The sequence below is a fragment of the Telmatherina bonti genome (assembly GCF_933228915.1).
Source record: "Telmatherina bonti genome assembly, chromosome: 9".
In the NCBI taxonomy this organism is placed as follows: domain Eukaryota; kingdom Metazoa; phylum Chordata; class Actinopteri; order Atheriniformes; family Telmatherinidae; genus Telmatherina; species Telmatherina bonti.
This window is the reverse complement of record NC_136627.1, coordinates 2,095,402-2,113,916: the sequence shown is the minus strand read 5'-3', so window position 1 is coordinate 2,113,916 and position 18,515 is coordinate 2,095,402. Positions and strand designations below refer to the sequence as shown.

Sequence of the window (18,515 nt, the reverse complement as noted above, 5' to 3'; positions counted from 1 at the left end):
AAATAACATTATAATAAAGCAGAGACCTGCAGGTAAACAGTAAATAACATTATAATAAAGCAGAGACCTGCAGGTAAACAGTAAATAACATTATAATAAAGCAGAGACCTGCAGGTAAACAGTAAATAACATTATAATAAAGCAGAGACCTGCAGGTAAACAGTAAATAACATTATAATAAAGCATACCTGCAGCTAAACAGTAAATAACATTATAATAAAGCAGAGACCTGCAGGTAAACAGTAAATAACATTATAATAAAGCAGAGACCTGCAGGTAAACAGTAAATAACATTATAATAAAGCAGAGACCTGCAGGTAAACAGTAAATAACATTATAATAAAGCAGACCTGCAGGTAAACAGTAAATAACATTATAATAAAGCAGACCTGCAGGTAAACAGTAAATAATATTATAATAAAGCAGAGACCTGCAGGTAAACAGTAAATAACATTATAATAAAGCAGACCTGCAGGTAAACAGTAAATAACATTATAATAAAGCAGAGACCTGCAGGTAAACAGTAAATAACATTATAATAAAGCAGAGACCTGCAGGTAAACAGTAAATAACATTATAATAAAGCAGACCTGCAGGTAAACAGTAAATAATATTATAATAAAGCAGACCTGCAGGTAAACAGTAAATAACATTATAATAAAGCAGAGACCTGCAGGTAAAGAGTAAATAACATTATAATAAAGCAGACCTGCAGGTAAACAGTAAATAACATTATAATAAAGCAGACCTGCAGGTAAACAGTAAATAACATTATAATAAAGCAGACCTGCAGGTAAACAGTAAATAACATTATAATAAAGCAGAGACCTGCAGGTAAACAGTAAATAACATTATAATAAAGCAGACCTGCAGGTAAACAGTAAATAACATTATAATAAAGCAGAGACCTGCAGGTAAACAGTAAATAACATTATAATAAAGCAGAGACCTGCAGGTAAACAGTAAATAACATTATAATAAAGCAGAGACCTGCAGGTAAACAGTAAATAACATTATAATAAAGCAGAGACCTGCAGGTAAACAGTAAATAACATTATAATAAAGCGGAGACCTGCAGGTAAACAGTAAATAACATTATAATAAAGCGGAGACCTGCAGGTAAACAGTAAATAACATTATAATAAAGCAGAGACCTGCAGGTAAACAGTAAATAACATTATAATAAAGCAGACCTGCAGGTAAACAGTAAATAACATTATAATAAAGCAGAGACCTGCAGGTAAACAGTAAATAACATTATAATAAAGCAGACCTGCAGGTAAACAGTAAATAACATTATGATAAAGCAGAGACCTGCAGGTAAACAGTAAATAACATTATAATAAAGCAGACCTGCAGGTAAACAGTAAATAACATTATAATAAAGCAGACCTGCAGGTAAACAGTAAATAACATTATAATAAAGCAGACCTGCAGGTAAACAGTAAATAACATTATAATAAAGCAGACCTGCAGGTAAACAGTAAATAACATTATAATAAAGCAGACCTGCAGGTAAACAGTAAATAACATTATACTAAAGCAGAGACCTGCAGGTAAACAGTAAATAACATTATAATAAAGCAGAGACCTGCAGGTAAACAGTAAATAACATTATAATAAAGCGGAGACCTGCAGGTAAACAGTAAATAACATTATAATAAAGCAGAGACCTGCAGGTAAACAGTAAATAACATTATAATAAAGCAGACCTGCAGGTAAACAGTAAATAACATTATAATAAAGCAGACCTGCAGGTAAACAGTAAATAACATTATAATAAAGCAGAGACCTGCAGGTAAACTGTAAATAACATTATAATAAAGCAGAGACCTGCAGGTAAACAGTAAATAACATTATAATAAAGCAGACCTGCAGGTAAACAGTAAATAATATTATAATAAAGCAGAGACCTGCAGGTAAACAGTAAATAACATTATAATAAAGCATACCTGCAGGTAAACAGTAAATAACATTATAATAAAGCAGAGACCTGCAGGTAAACAGTAAATAACATTATAATAAAGCAGACCTGCAGGTAAACAGTAAATAATATTATAATAAAGCAGACCTGCAGGTAAACAGTAAATAACATTATAATAAAGCAGTCCTGCAGGTAAACAGTAAATAACATTATAATAAAGCAGACCTGCAGGTAAACAGTAAATAACATTATAATAAAGCAGAGACCTGCAGGTAAACAGTAAATAACATTATAATAAAGCATACCTGCAGGTAAACAGTAAATAACATTATAATAAAGCAGAGACCTGCAGGTAAACAGTAAATAACATTATAATAAAGCAGACCTGCAGGTAAACAGTAAATAATATTATAATAAAGCAGACCTGCAGGTAAACAGTAAATAACATTATAATAAAGCAGAGACCTGCAGGTAAACAGTAAATAACATTATAATAAACCAGACCTGCAGGTAAACAGTAAATAATATTATAATAAAGCAGAGACCTGCAGGTAAACAGTAAATAACATTATAATGAAGCAGAGACCTGCAGGTAAAGAGTAAATAACATTATAATAAAGCAGAGACCTGCAGGTAAAGAGTAAATAACATTATAATAAAGCAGAGACCTGCAGGTAAAGAGTAAATAACATTATAATAAAGCAGACCTGCAGGTAAACAGTAAATAACATTATAATAAAGCAGACCTGCAGGTAAACAGTAAATAACATTATAATAAAGCAGAGACCTGCAGGTAAACAGTAAATAACATTATAATAAAGCGGAGACCTGCAGGTAAACAGTAAATAACATTATAATAAAGCAGACCTGCAGGTAAACAGTAAATAACATTATAATAAAGCAGAGACCTGCAGGTAAACAGTAAATAACATTATAATAAAGCATACCTGCAGGTAAACAGTAAATAACATTATAATAAAGCAGACCTGCAGGTAAACAGTAAATAACATTATAATAAAGCAGAGACCTGCAGGTAAACAGTAAATAACATTATAATAAAGCAGACCTGCAGGTAAACAGTAAATAACATTATAATAAAGCAGAGACCTGCAGGTAAACAGTAAATAACATTATAATAAAGCAGAGACCTGCAGGTAAACAGTAAATAACATTATAATAAAGCAGACCTGCAGGTAAACAGTAAATAATATTATAATAAAGCAGACCTGCAGGTAAACAGTAAATAACATTATAATAAAGCAGAGACCTGCAGGTAAAGAGTAAATAACATTATAATAAAGCAGACCTGCAGGTAAACAGTAAATAACATTATAATAAAGCAGAGACCTGCAGGTAAACAGTAAATAACATTATAATAAAGCAGAGACCTGCAGGTAAACAGTAAATAACATTATAATAAAGCAGAGACCTGCAGGTAAAAAGTAAATAACATTATAATAAAGCAGACCTGCAGGTAAACAGTAAATAATATTATAATAAAGCAGACCTGCAGGTAAACAGTAAATAACATTATAATAAAGCAGTCCTGCAGGTAAACAGTAAATAACATTATAATAAAGCAGACCTGCAGGTAAACAGTAAATAACATTATAATAAAGCAGAGACCTGCAGGTAAACAGTAAATAACATTATAATAAAGCATACCTGCAGGTAAACAGTAAATAACATTATAATAAAGCAGAGACCTGCAGGTAAACAGTAAATAACATTATAATAAAGCAGACCTGCAGGTAAACAGTAAATAATATTATAATAAAGCAGACCTGCAGGTAAACAGTAAATAACATTATAATAAAGCAGAGACCTGCAGGTAAACAGTAAATAACATTATAATAAAGCAGACCTGCAGGTAAACAGTAAATAATATCATAATAAAGCAGACCTGCAGGTAAAGAGTAAATAACATTATAATAAAGCAGAGACCTGCAGGTAAAGAGTAAATAACATTATAATAAAGCAGACCTGCAGGTAAACAGTAAATAACATTATAATAAAGCAGACCTGCAGGTAAACAGTAAATAACATTATAATAAAGCAGAGACCTGCAGGTAAACAGTAAATAACATTATAATAAAGCGGAGACCTGCAGGTAAACAGTAAATAACATTATAATAAAGCAGACCTGCAGGTAAACAGTAAATAACATTATAATAAAGCAGAGACCTGCAGGTAAACAGTAAATAACATTATAATAAAGCAGAGACCTGCAGGTAAACAGTAAATAACATTATAATAAAGCATACCTGCAGGTAAACAGTAAATAACATTATAATAAAGCAGAGACCTGCAGGTAAACAGTAAATAACATTATAATAAAGCAGACCTGCAGGTAAACAGTAAATAACATTATAATAAAGCAGACCTGCAGGTAAACAGTAAATAACATTATAATAAAGCAGAGACCTGCAGGTAAACAGTAAATAATATTATAATAAAGCAGACCTGCAGGTAAACAGTAAATAACATTATAATAAAGCAGAGACCTGCAGGTAAACAGTAAATAACATTATAATAAAGCAGAGACCTGCAAGTAAACAGTAAATAACATTATAATAAAGTAGAGACCTGCAGGTAAACAGTAAATAACATTATAATAAAGCAGAGACCTGCAGGTAAACAGTAAATAACATTATAATAAAGCAGACCTGCAGGTAAACAGTAAATAATATTATAATAAAGCAGAGACCTGCAGGTAAACAGTAAATAACATTATAATAAAGCATACCTGCAGGTAAACAGTAAATAACATTATAATAAAGCAGACCTGCAGGTAAACAGTAAATAACATTATAATAAAGCAGACCTGCAGGTAAACAGTAAATAATATTATAATAAAGCAGACCTGCAGGTAAACAGTAAATAACATTATAATAAAGCAGACCTGCAGGTAAACAGTAAATAACATTATAATAAAGCAGAGACCTGCAGGTAAACAGTAAATAACATTATAATAAAGCAGAGACCTGCAGGTAAACAGTAAATAACATTATAATAAAGCAGACCTGCAGGTAAAAAGTAAATAACATTATAATAAAGCAGAGACCTGCAGGTAAACAGTAAATAACATTATAATAAAGCAGAGACCTGCAGGTAAACAGTAAATAACATTATAATAAAGCAGACCTGCAGGTAAACAGTAAATAATATTATAATAAAGCAGACCTGCAGGTAAACAGTAAATAACATTATAATAAAGCAGAGACCTGCAGGTAAAGAGTAAATAACATTATAATAAAGCAGACCTGCAGGTAAACAGTAAATAACATTATAATAAAGCAGAGACCTGCAGGTAAAAAGTAAATAACATTATAATAAAGCAGACCTGCAGGTAAACAGTAAATAACATTATAATAAAGCAGAGACCTGCAGGTAAACAGTAAATAACATTATAATAAAGCAGACCTGCAGGTAAACAGTAAATAATATTATAATAAAGCAGACCTGCAGGTAAACAGTAAATAACATTATAATAAAGCAGACCTGCAGGTAAACAGTAAATAACATTATAATAAAGCAGAGACCTGCAGGTAAACAGTAAATAACATTATAATAAAGCAGAGACCTGCAGGTAAACAGTAAATAACATTATAATAAAGCAGACCTGCAGGTAAACAGTAAATAACATTATAATAAAGCAGAGACCTGCAGGTAAACAGTAAATAACATTATAATAAAGCAGAGACCTGCAGGTAAACAATAAATAACATTATAATAAAGCAGACCTGCAGGTAAACAGTAAATAATATTATAATAAAGCAGACCTGCAGGTAAACAGTAAATAACATTATAATAAAGCAGAGACCTGCAGGTAAACAGTAAATAACATTATAATAAAGCAGACCTGCAGGTAAACAGTAAATAACATTATAATAAAGCAGACCTGCAGGTAAAAAGTAAATAACATTATAATAAAGCAGACCTGCAGGTAAACAGTAAATAACATTATAATAAAGCAGACCTGCAGGTAAACAGTAAATAATATTATAATAAAGCAGACCTGCAGGTAAACAGTAAATAACATTATAATAAAGCAGACCTGCAGGTAAACAGTAAATAACATTATAATAAAGCAGAGACCTGCAGGTAAACAGTAAATAACATTATAATAAAGCAGAGACCTGCAGGTAAACAGTAAATAACATTATAATAAAGCAGACCTGCAGGTAAACAGTAAATAACATTATAATAAAGCAGAGACCTGCAGGTAAACAGTAAATAACATTATAATAAAGCAGAGACCTGCAGGTAAACAGTAAATAACATTATAATAAAGCAGACCTGCAGGTAAACAGTAAATAACATTATAATAAAGCAGACCTGCAGGTAAACAGTAAATAACATTATAATAAAGCAGAGACCTGCAGGTAAAGAGTAAATAACATTATAATAAAGCAGACCTGCAGGTAAACAGTAAATAACATTATAATAAAGCAGACCTGCAGGTAAGAAGTAAATAACATTATAATAAAGCAGACCTGCAGGTAAACAGTAAATAACATTATAATAAAGCAGAGACCTGCAGGTAAACAGTAAATAACATTATAATAAAGCAGACCTGCAGGTAAACAGTAAATAACATTATAATAAAGCAGACCTGCAGGTAAACAGTAAATAACATTATAATAAAGCAGAGACCTGCAGGTAAACAGTAAATAATATTATAATAAAGCAGACCTGCAGGTAAACAGTAAATAACATTATAATAAAGCAGACCTGCAGGTAAACAGTAAATAACATTATAATAAAGCAGAGACCTGCAGGTAAACAGTAAATAACATTATAATAAAGCAGAGACCTGCAGGTAAACAGTAAATAACATTATAATAAAGCAGACCTGCAGGTAAACAGTAAATAACATTATAATAAAGCAGAGACCTGCAGGTAAACAGTAAATAACATTATAATAAAGCAGAGACCTGCAGGTAAACAGTAAATAACATTATAATAAAGCAGACCTGCAGGTAAACAGTAAATAACATTATAATAAAGCAGACCTGCAGGTAAACAGTAAATAACATTATAATAAAGCAGAGACCTGCAGGTAAACAGTAAATAACATTATAATAAAGCAGACCTGCAGGTAAACAGTAAATAATATTATAATAAAGCAGACCTGCAGGTAAACAGTAAATAACATTATAATAAAGCAGAGACCTGCAGGTAAACAGTAAATAACATTATAATAAAGCAGACCTGCAGGTAAACAGTAAATAACATTATAATAAAGCAGACCTGCAGGTAAAAAGTAAATAACATTATAATAAAGCAGACCTGCAGGTAAACAGTAAATAACATTATAATAAAGCAGACCTGCAGGTAAACAGTAAATAATATTATAATAAAGCAGACCTGCAGGTAAACAGTAAATAACATTATAATAAAGCAGACCTGCAGGTAAACAGTAAATAACATTATAATAAAGCAGAGACCTGCAGGTAAACAGTAAATAACATTATAATAAAGCAGAGACCTGCAGGTAAACAGTAAATAACATTATAATAAAGCAGACCTGCAGGTAAACAGTAAATAACATTATAATAAAGCAGAGACCTGCAGGTAAACAGTAAATAACATTATAATAAAGCAGAGACCTGCAGGTAAACAGTAAATAACATTATAATAAAGCAGACCTGCAGGTAAACAGTAAATAACATTATAATAAAGCAGAGACCTGCAGGTAAAGAGTAAATAACATTATAATAAAGCAGACCTGCAGGTAAACAGTAAATAACATTATAATAAAGCAGACCTGCAGGTAAGAAGTAAATAACATTATAATAAAGCAGACCTGCAGGTAAACAGTAAATAACATTATAATAAAGCAGAGACCTGCAGGTAAACAGTAAATAACATTATAATAAAGCAGACCTGCAGGTAAACAGTAAATAACATTATAATAAAGCAGACCTGCAGGTAAACAGTAAATAACATTATAATAAAGCAGAGACCTGCAGGTAAACAGTAAATAATATTATAATAAAGCAGACCTGCAGGTAAACAGTAAATAACATTATAATAAAGCAGACCTGCAGGTAAACAGTAAATAACATTATAATAAAGCAGAGACCTGCAGGTAAACAGTAAATAACATTATAATAAAGCAGAGACCTGCAGGTAAACAGTAAATAACATTATAATAAAGCAGACCTGCAGGTAAACAGTAAATAACATTATAATAAAGCAGAGACCTGCAGGTAAACAGTAAATAACATTATAATAAAGCAGAGACCTGCAGGTAAACAGTAAATAACATTATAATAAAGCAGACCTGCAGGTAAACAGTAAATAATATTATAATAAAGCAGACCTGCAGGTAAACAGTAAATAACATTATAATAAAGCAGAGACCTGCAGGTAAACAGTAAATAACATTATAATAAAGCAGACCTGCAGGTAAACAGTAAATAACATTATAATAAAGCAGACCTGCAGGTAAAAAGTAAATAACATTATAATAAAGCAGACCTGCAGGTAAACAGTAAATAACATTATAATAAAGCAGAGACCTGCAGGTAAACAGTAAATAACATTATAATAAAGCAGACCTGCAGGTAAACAGTAAATAACATTATAATAAAGCAGAGACCTGCAGGTAAACAGTAAATAACATTATAATAAAGCAGACCTGCAGGTAAACAGTAAATAACATTATAATAAAGCAGAGACCTGCAGGTAAACAGTAAATAACATTATAATAAAGCAGAGACCTGCAGGAAAACAGTAAATAACATTATAATAAAGCGGAGACCTGCAGGTAAAGAGTAAATAACATTATAATAAAGCGGAGACCTGCAGGTAAACAGTAAATAACATTATAATAAAGCAGAGACCTGCAGGTAAACAGTAAATAACATTATAATAAAGCAGACCTGCAGGTAAACAGTAAATAACATTATAATAAAGCAGAGACCTGCAGGTAAACAGTAAATAACATTATAATAAAGCAGACCTGCAGGTAAACAGTAAATAACATTATAATAAAGCAGAGACCTGCAGGTAAACAGTAAATAACATTATAATAAAGCAGACCTGCAGGTAAACAGTAAATAACATTATAATAAAGCAGACCTGCAGGTAAACAGTAAATAACATTATAATAAAGCAGAGACCTGCAGGTAAACAGTAAATAACATTATAATAAAGCAGACCTGCAGGTAAAAAGTAAATAACATTATAATAAAGCAGAGACCTGCAGGTAAACAGTAAATAACATTATAATAAAGCAGAGACCTGCAGGTAAACAGTAAATAACATTATAATAAAGCAGACCTGCAGGTAAACAGTAAATAACATTATAATAAAGCAGAGACCTGCAGGTAAACAGTAAATAACATTATAATAAAGCAGAGACCTGCAGGTAAACAGTAAATAACATTATAATAAAGCAGAGACCTGCAGGTAAACAGTAAATAACATTATAATAAAACAGACCTGCAGGTAAACAGTAAATAACATTATAATAAAGCAGAGACCTGCAGGTAAACAGTAAATAACATTATAATAAAGCAGAGACCTGCAGGTAAACAGTAAATAACATTATAATAAAGCAGAGACCTGCAGGTAAACAGTAAATAACATTATAATAAAGCAGACCTGCAGGTAAACAGTAAATAACATTATAATAAAGCAGAGACCTGCAGGTAAACAGTAAATAACATTATAATAAAGCAGACCTGCAGGTAAACAGTAAATAACATTATAATAAAGCAGACCTGCAGGTAAACAGTAAATAACATTATAATAAAGCAGAGACCTGCAGGTAAACAGTAAATAACATTATAATAAAGCAGACCTGCAGGTAAACAGTAAATAACATTATAATAAAGCAGACCTGCAGGTAAACAGTAAATAACATTATAATAAAGCAGACCTGCAGGTAAACAGTAAATAACATTATAATAAAGCAGAGACCTGCAGGTAAACAGTAAATAACATTATAATAAAGCAGACCTGCAGGTAAACAGTAAATAACATTATAATAAAGCAGACCTGCAGGTAAACAGTAAATAACATTATAATAAAGCAGAGACCTGCAGGTAAACTGTAAATAACATTATAATAAAGCAGACCTGCAGGTAAACAGTAAATAACATTATAATAAAGCAGACCTGCAGGTAAACAGTAAATAACATTATAATAAAGCAGAGACCTGCAGGTAAACAGTAAATAACATTATAATAAAGCAGACCTGCAGGTAAACAGTAAATAACATTATAATAAAGCAGACCTGCAGGTAAACCGTAAATAACATTATAATAAAGCAGAGAACTGCAGGTAAACTGTAAATAACATTATAATAAAGCAGAGACCTGCAGGTAAACAGTAAATAACATTATAATAAAGCAGACCTGCAGGTAAACAGTAAATAACATTATAATAAAGCAGAGACCTGCAGGTAAACAGTAAATAACATTATAATAAAGCAGAGACCTGCAGGTAAACAGTAAATAACATTATAATAAAGCAGAGACCTGCAGGTAAACAGTAAATAACATTATAATAAAGCAGACCTGCAGGTAAACAGTAAATAACATTATAATAAAGCAGAGACCTGCAGGTAAACAGTAAATAACATTATAATAAAGCAGAGACCTGCAGGTAAGCAGTAAATAACATTATAATAAAGCAGAGACCTGCAGGTAAACAGTAAATAACATTATAATAAAGCAGACCTGCAGGTAAACAGTAAATAACATTATAATAAAGCAGACCTGCAGGTAAACAGTAAATAACATTATAATAAAGCAGACCTGCAGGTAAACAGTAAATAACATTATAATAAAGCAGAGACCTGCAGGTAAACAGTAAATAACATTATAATAAAGCAGAGACCTGCAGGTAAACAGTAAATAACATTATAATAAAGCAGAGACCTGCAGGTAAACAGTAAATAACATTATAATAAAGCAGACCTGCAGGTAAACAGTAAATAACATTATAATAAAGCAGAGACCTGCAGGTAAACAGTAAATAACATTATAATAAAGCAGAGACCTGCAGGTAAACAGTAAATAACATTATAATAAAGCAGAGACCTGCAGGTAAACAGTAAATAACATTATAATAAAGCAGAGACCTGCAGGTAAACAGTAAATAACATTATAATAAAGCAGAGACCTGCAGGTAAACAGTAAATAACATTATAATAAAGCAGAGACCTGCAGGTAAACAGTAAATAACATTATAATAAAGCAGACCTGCAGGTAAACAGTAAATAACATTATAATAAAGCAGACCTGCAGGTAAACAGTAAATAACATTATAATAAAGCAGACCTGCAGGTAAACAGTAAATAACATTATAATAAAGCAGAGACCTGCAGGTAAACAGTAAATAACATTATAATAAAGCAGAGACCTGCAGGTAAACAGTAAATAACATTATAATAAAGCAGAGACCAGCAGGTAAACAGTAAATAACATTATAATAAAGCAGACCTGCAGGTAAACAGTAAATAACATTATAATAAAGCAGAGACCTGCAGGTAAACAGTAAATAACATTATAATAAAGCAGAGACCTGCAGGTAAACAGTAAATAACATTATAATAAAGCAGTCTATATACAAACATTCCATATATATATATATATATGTATATATATATATATATATATATATATATATATATATATATATATATATATATATATATATATATATATATATATATATATATATGTGTATATATATATATATGTGTGTGTGTGTGTGTGTGTGTGTGTGTGTGTGTGTGTGTGTGTGTGTGTGTGTGTGTGTGTGTATTAGTGTTAATTTAGGTTTATTTTATTCTTCATTCATTTTTTGTTAAATGTAATGTCTTCTCCCCACTTGTTGTCTCATGATTGTCCTTTGTGTAGTACATTAAATCCTCCAGCGCTCTGCTTCGTTACTCATATATGAAGCTACGCTTTTTTTTCCTACTACTTTTTAATCCTGTGTTGCCTCTACTGGGTTCTTGGTGCAGGAATAATTCTAATAATAATATCATCATAATTCTAATAATTCACTTGCATTTAAGATATTATTCACTGTGTTAATATTATTTATCAACCAATTATGTAGAAAAGTGGGGTTTTATATATATATATATATATATATATATATATATATATATATATATATATATATATATATATATATATATATATATATATATATATATATATAAGTATATATATATATATATATAAGTATATATATATATATATATAAGTATATATATATATATATATATATAAGTATATATATATATATATATATATATATATACTTTTCAACACCAATCTGAGACTAAATAGAGTCCCAGTGCTGTGGAAAACCTCCTGCCTTGTTCCAGTGCCTAGAAAAACACAACCAGCTGAACCAAGTGACTACAGACCAGTTGCCCTGACATCTCACATCATGAAAGTCCTGGAGAGACTCTTACTGGCTCACCTCAACAAGCAAGTAAACACCTTTCAGGACCCATTCCAGTTTGCATATCGTAATGGACTTGGGGTTGAAGATGCCATCATATACCTGCTCCAGAGAGCACACTCTCATCTGGACCATTCAGGCAGCACTCTGAGGGTCATGTTCTTTCATTTCTCAGTGCTTTTAATACCATTCAGCCTGCTTTGTTATGTGAGAAGCTCCTTAAATTCCAGGTGGATACCTCCACAACCACCTGGATCTATGACTACCTCACAAACGACCCCAGTTTGTGAGACTGAAAGGTTGTGTGTCTGAGATGGAGGTCAGCAGCACTGGTGCACCACAAGGAACTGTACTCTGGCCATTCCTCTTCACTCTGTACACCTCAGACTTCCAGTACAACTCTGAGTCCTGTCGTCTGCAGAAATACTCTGATGACTCTGCAGTTGTGGGGTGTATCAGGGATGGACAAGAAGCAGAGTACAGAGAACTGGTCAGTCAGTTTGTTAAATGGTGCGGTGACAATCATCTCATATTAAATAGCAGCAAAACAAAAGAGATGATTGTTGACTTCAGGAGGAAGAAGAATAAACAAAGCACTGTTTCCATCCTGGGAGAGGAGGTGGAGGTGGTGGAGGAATACAAGTATCTTGGAGTTCAGCTGGACAACAAACTGGACTGGAAATGCAACACTGACTACATCTACAAGAAAGGTCAGAGCAGACTGTACTTCTTAAGGAAGCTGAGATGGTTTAACGTCTGCACCAAGATGTTGCTTATCTTCTATAAGTCTGTTGTGGAGAGTGCAGTCAGCTTTGCAGCATCTGCTGGGGTAGTAGCATCAGAACCAGAGACTTGAAGAGAATCAACAAACTGATCCAGAAAGCTGCTTCTGTGCTTGGAGTAACTCTGGAGCCGCTGGAGCTGATTGTCCAAAGAAGAATGCTGCACAAGCTGATGAAGATGATGGAGGATTCTTCACACCCTCTCCACAACACGGTGATGAAACAACAAAGTGTGTTCAGTGAGAGGCTTCTTAAGGTCCGATGCAAGATTGAAAGATACAGAAGATCATTCCTGCCAGCAGCCATCAGCCTCCGGAACAAGACCTCCTCTAGTTATTATTATATACTATAATATTGAATTTCCCTTTGGGATTAATAAAGTACTTTTCATTTCATATATATATATATATATATATATATATATATATATATATATATATATATATATATATACACATATCTATATATATATACATATATATATATATATATATAGGTGTGTGTGTGTGTGTGTGTGTGTGTGTCTATGTTTTGTATACAGCAAAATTTGGATTGTCTTCATTAAATCTTACTCCAAGGAAAGTTAGCAGCCCTTGTGTACCAGGAAATGTCCCTCAGCAGTCTAAACCTATCGCAGCATAACTAAGCAATAGTTAGATAGCTAGTGATCCCTAACTATTGGACTTATAAAAATATTTCAACTTAAAAGCACGTTGTTTTTTAATGTTTTACAGTGATCTGTATCATAACAATATCTCTGCCCTTTGTAACAAACCAAACTGAGAGGAAAAACAGGTAAAAATCTGTGAAGTTCTTGTCGTGGTTGGACCTACACCTTACAAATAAATGCATTGGAGGTGCATGGGTGACCCATCCAAGATGGCGGCGCGATGAGACGTCAGCTCGTATAGGCGGCGTGATACAATGCGGCGTCTACGTATATATGATGTCTATGTTTAAGAGCATGCTCTGGTGCAAAACAGGAAACTGTGTTCTCTCTGAGTGTAACTAATCAGATCGAGGTGTAAAGACAGCTGCATCTGCAGCCAGTCTTGTACGAAGTTTTTGCTTTGTATATGTGAACAGATGTCTGCAGAAGAATTTCTCAGGCAGATTTAATCTACAGGGTAAAAAAAAAAATCTGTTACTTTAGAGCCACAAAACACGAGATAATGTTGGGCCCGATCGTCCAGCAGGGGTCGCTGATGGAGCAGAGCAGGGAGGCTGGTCGTCCAGCAGGGGTCGCTGATGGAGCAGAGCAGGGAGGCTGGTCGTCCAGCAGGGGTCGCTGATGGAGCAGAGCAGGGAGGCTGGTCGTCCAGCAGGGGTCGCTGATGGAGCAGAGCAGGGAGGCTGGTCGTCCAGCAGGGGTCGCTGATGGAGCAGAGCAGGGAGGCTGGTCGTCCAGCAGGGGTCGCTGATGGAGCAGAGCAGGGAGGCTGGTCGTCCAGCAGGGGTCGCTGATGGACCTCCTCTGTGCGGGGAGCAGGGCAGGGAGGTGGGAGGCTGGAGCCGTCTGCGGTCTGGGTTCCCTTCCAGCCGAACTACACCCTTTTAACGCGGCGCTGCCGGAGCTCCGTTGTCTGTAGGAAACGGTGAGTATTTCTCCCGGTAATATCCTGTGTTTACTGGGAGCCAGTTATTCTGGAAGGATCGCTGGGAATCGATCAGGTGATTCTGTGTAATCCCACTGCTGGACTAAACGGTGAAAAGTAAACCGTGACTTGAGCCAATCAGGCTAATTATCTTGTTAGATGTGTCCTGGGACGCAGACACATGAAGGCTCCGCTGTGTTTCCAGAGAGAGGAACAAACAGAGCTGGTTTTTATGTTTCCAGAGAGAGGAACAAACAGTCTGAGCTGGTTTTTATTGACAACCAGTAGCCTGGCTGGCTAACCAGAAGCTAGGGCAGCTTTAGCCTGCTCCAGCTTTTGTTCCGACTTCCCAGTAAAACTGCAGCTTTGTTTCCGGATTTTACTGCTGGTTTAACTGGAACATGGACCAGACTGTCCACATCCTTCTCGTTTTAATGCTCATTAACGGGAAATGTTCAGATCATGTCCATATATCAGCCGGTTTTACACCTCGGAAGACTTTCTGAGAATACTTTCCCAATAATTGATGGATAAATTTGCATGAAAGCTTCCAGATGTTTTATCTGATTTATGTTTGCATTCAGATCCTTGGGTCGTTTCGGTGTTATGACATGGTACACAGCATCATGGCAGCATTAGAGCTATAGCCTCCTGTTTAATGTTGCGTACAGCTGCAAAGAACAACAAGAAAAAGAAATCCAGTGTAAGACAGCTCTAGAAAACCTGACAGAGCTGCATTTGCATCTGGTGAAGCATTAGAGGGATAATCCACTGGCTGTTAAATGTCACCAGGAAATGTGAGCAGTCTCCATCAGTTTCACCCATCAGTGTTGGAGCTGGAGAAGATCCTGAGGAAGATCCATAGATAATAAATAGTCCTGTCAACCGTAAACATGGCAGATACAAAACAGCCAAAGAGAAGATGCTTTTCACCAAATTCAGTTCAAGTAGATAATTATTAGGAAAAGATTAAATGTAAATCCAGAGAAGGAAAATCTGCCAGAAGTCTGAAGCTCAGTCTGAAATGTTCAACATCTTTTCTAAACCTGATTATTTTTCACAATAACTTCAAATAAACATTCATTTCTGTTTGTAATGATCAAGAACCATCTTCAAATTATATTCAAATAAACTCCTGAAGAGAACATTGCCAAAAGTTGGGGTGCACCTAATTTCTGTGATGGTTCACCCCAATTAAAAAGTTTGATGCACCCATGCCACCAGTGCTAAATGGTAATGGTCCGCGAGGGCCACGATCCTGCAGGTCTTCATGCATCCTGCTCCAACACACTGCTCAACTGTTGCTGGACTCAAACTAATCAGTCAGAGGTTGGCTGTTGGATCCATTCAGTGTAAGCCAGGTGTGTTGGAGCAGGAATACGTGGAAAACATGCAGGACAACTGCCATCGAGGAAGAACTTAGGACACCCCTGGTCTAGAGCCCTGCAGACAGACCAACAGACGGATGTCCGTCAGATACGCGCACACACACACACACACACACACACACACACACTGGCTGATTGAGTGGTTCTGACCTTCATAAGGTCCATGAAGAATCAAACCAACGTCACTGTCTAACAGGCATCTAGAACAAAATGACTTCAATAAAAACAGACACTGCTGTGATGGTGAACGGCAGCGTTGGGAGAGTGTGGCACAGTGTTTCCATTCCACTGCTTTCAGAAAATGATCAAGTGTGTGTGACTTGTGGAATTCTGGTTCAGTAAAAACATGATTTAAAAAGCATATTAGGATGAAATACAAAGATGTTTTAAAAATACGTAATGCGCGGAGAGCGTGTCAGTACGAAGAGTCAGTCCAGACTCTTACACCACCAACGCAACGAGAAGCTGAACAACTTTTTAAAACAGAAGTCACTGATAGTAATCTCTGCGTTAGACCAAAAGACTAAACATTTCACCAAAATGTATGTTTCATGAAGCTTCTGGTCATGTACATGAAGCCTGTCCCCAGTCAGGTCCGTCCATCCGTCTGTAAGGGTAAACTACAAAGACCTAGCTTTCCACTTACACCTAAACGCACCGTGTAGCCCGAAGCTCTGAGGCTCCCGAAGTGTGAAAAGCGTCTCAAAACCCCTCGAACCTCGAACTTTGTCTGTATGGAGCAAGCGATTCGTGGAGGCAGATAAATCAATCTGCCGGTCTATTGATTTTCTCCCGGTAATGCAGACCCTCCGTCATTTCTCCCTGTGGTCTCTGCCATGCATTGGACTAGATCAGATAAAATCAATTCTCTACAGCAGGAAATAATCAATTAAATAGTGATTCTTTTAGTTTTTTTAATTGAAATACAATTAATGTATTTTAATGAATTAAAAATGCATGTAATAACATGTTTATTTATTTAATTCCTACTTTAATTAATAACACATTTAAGTAATAATTTAACAGTATATTCTTTCTTAAATTATTTATTTAATGATAATTTAATTATTTAATATTGACACTTATCCACTGGGATGTACCTTATTTTGTCCCAGGAAGTACAAATTATGAACAATTTGTGTTTAAAAGACTGTAACAAATGAAACTTTCTCAGCAGACAGCGCTGTGTCCGCCTCCACACATCTTGAAGACGGGATCCCTGCACGCACCATGCTGGTTTAGCCGCTACCACAAACAACAAAAGATACAAACTTATAGATGAGTAAACTCATGTCTCTACTCCCCGATGATGAGCTCATTCATGTCAGTGTTTTAACGTTTAGCACACGTGCTGTAATGAAATGATAAAACTCCAGTTCAGACATCCTGCTTCCAACGAGTTTTTCTCCTGTGAGCAGGAAAAGGAGTACGCGAAAAGGCCACCGAACAGTAAAGATGAAAGCTGTTGCTGTTCAGCAGATTATTGCGGCTGGTTTTTTTAATTCCTCTGCAGTCTGATCAGCCTATTGATACATACAAGAAATATAGAGGTATATAAAAATAGCAGAATATAACAGTTTTCAGAGGGGTCGCTGATGGAGTCAAAACGCCAAATCTAACTACGACACTGTGTGCAGATGACAAATAGGTCCCATGTGGTTTCCTTCTGGTTGAAATGAAACGCGGTGGACATTGAGTCCGAATGGGCTGTGTTCCGTGCCTCTGTTGCTGAGGCGGCCAGCCGGAGCTGTGGCCATAGAGTCGTTGGTGCCTGTCGTGGCGGTAATCCCAGGACTCGTTGGTAGACACCAGCAGTGAGGGATGCCGTCAAGCTGAAGAAGGAGTCCTATCGGGCCTTCTTGGCCTGTGGGACTCTGGAGGCAGCTGATGGGTACCGGCAGGCTAAGCGGCATGCGGCTCCGGCTGTCGCCGAGGCAAAAACTCGGGCATGGGAGGAGTTCGGCGAGGCCATGGAGAAAGACTTCCGGACGGCTTCGAGGAGATTCTGGTCCACCATCCGGCGGCTCAGGAGGGGGAAGCAGTGCTCCATCAATACTGTGTACAGTGGAGGTGGGGAGCTGCTGACCTCAACTCGGGACGTTGTGGGTCGGTGGAAGGAATACTTTGAAGACCTCCTCAATCCTACCAACACGTCTTCCGATGACGAAGCAGAGCTGGTGGACTCAGGGGTGGACTCTCCTATCTCTGGGGCTGAAGTCGCTGAGGTGGTCAAAAAGCTCCTTGGCGGCAAGGCCCCGGGGGTGGATGAGATCCGCCCGGAGTTCCTTAAGGCTCTGGATGCTGTGGGGCTGTCCTGGCTGACACGCCTCTGCAGCATCGCGTGGACATCAGGGACAGTACCGCTGGATTGGCAGACTGGGGTGGTGGT

The 18,515-nt window shown here is 35.4% G+C and overlaps 2 protein-coding genes across 2 annotated transcripts in view; one reads left to right on the top strand and one right to left on the bottom strand.

Annotated features, from left to right (window-relative positions):
• The window catches only part of sez6b (seizure related 6 homolog b), a gene marked incomplete at both ends in the record, with an annotated part of 290,853 nt that extends 273,911 nt beyond the window's left edge, over positions 1-16,942 (bottom strand). Inside the window, 3 exons of the mRNA XM_079246643.1 lie at positions 14,292-14,617; positions 16,785-16,856; positions 16,933-16,942. Of these exons, the coding sequence (XP_079102769.1) occupies positions 14,292-14,617; positions 16,785-16,856; positions 16,933-16,942 (408 nt within the window). The remainder of the gene's footprint in view (positions 1-14,291; positions 14,618-16,784; positions 16,857-16,932) is intronic.
• Positions 14,648-18,515, top strand: part of myo18ab (myosin XVIIIA b) — a 103,597-nt gene continuing 99,729 nt past the window's right edge. The window contains exon 1 of the mRNA XM_079246675.1: positions 14,648-14,738. The gene's annotated coding sequence lies outside the window, so the exon portion shown is untranslated. The remainder of the gene's footprint in view (positions 14,739-18,515) is intronic.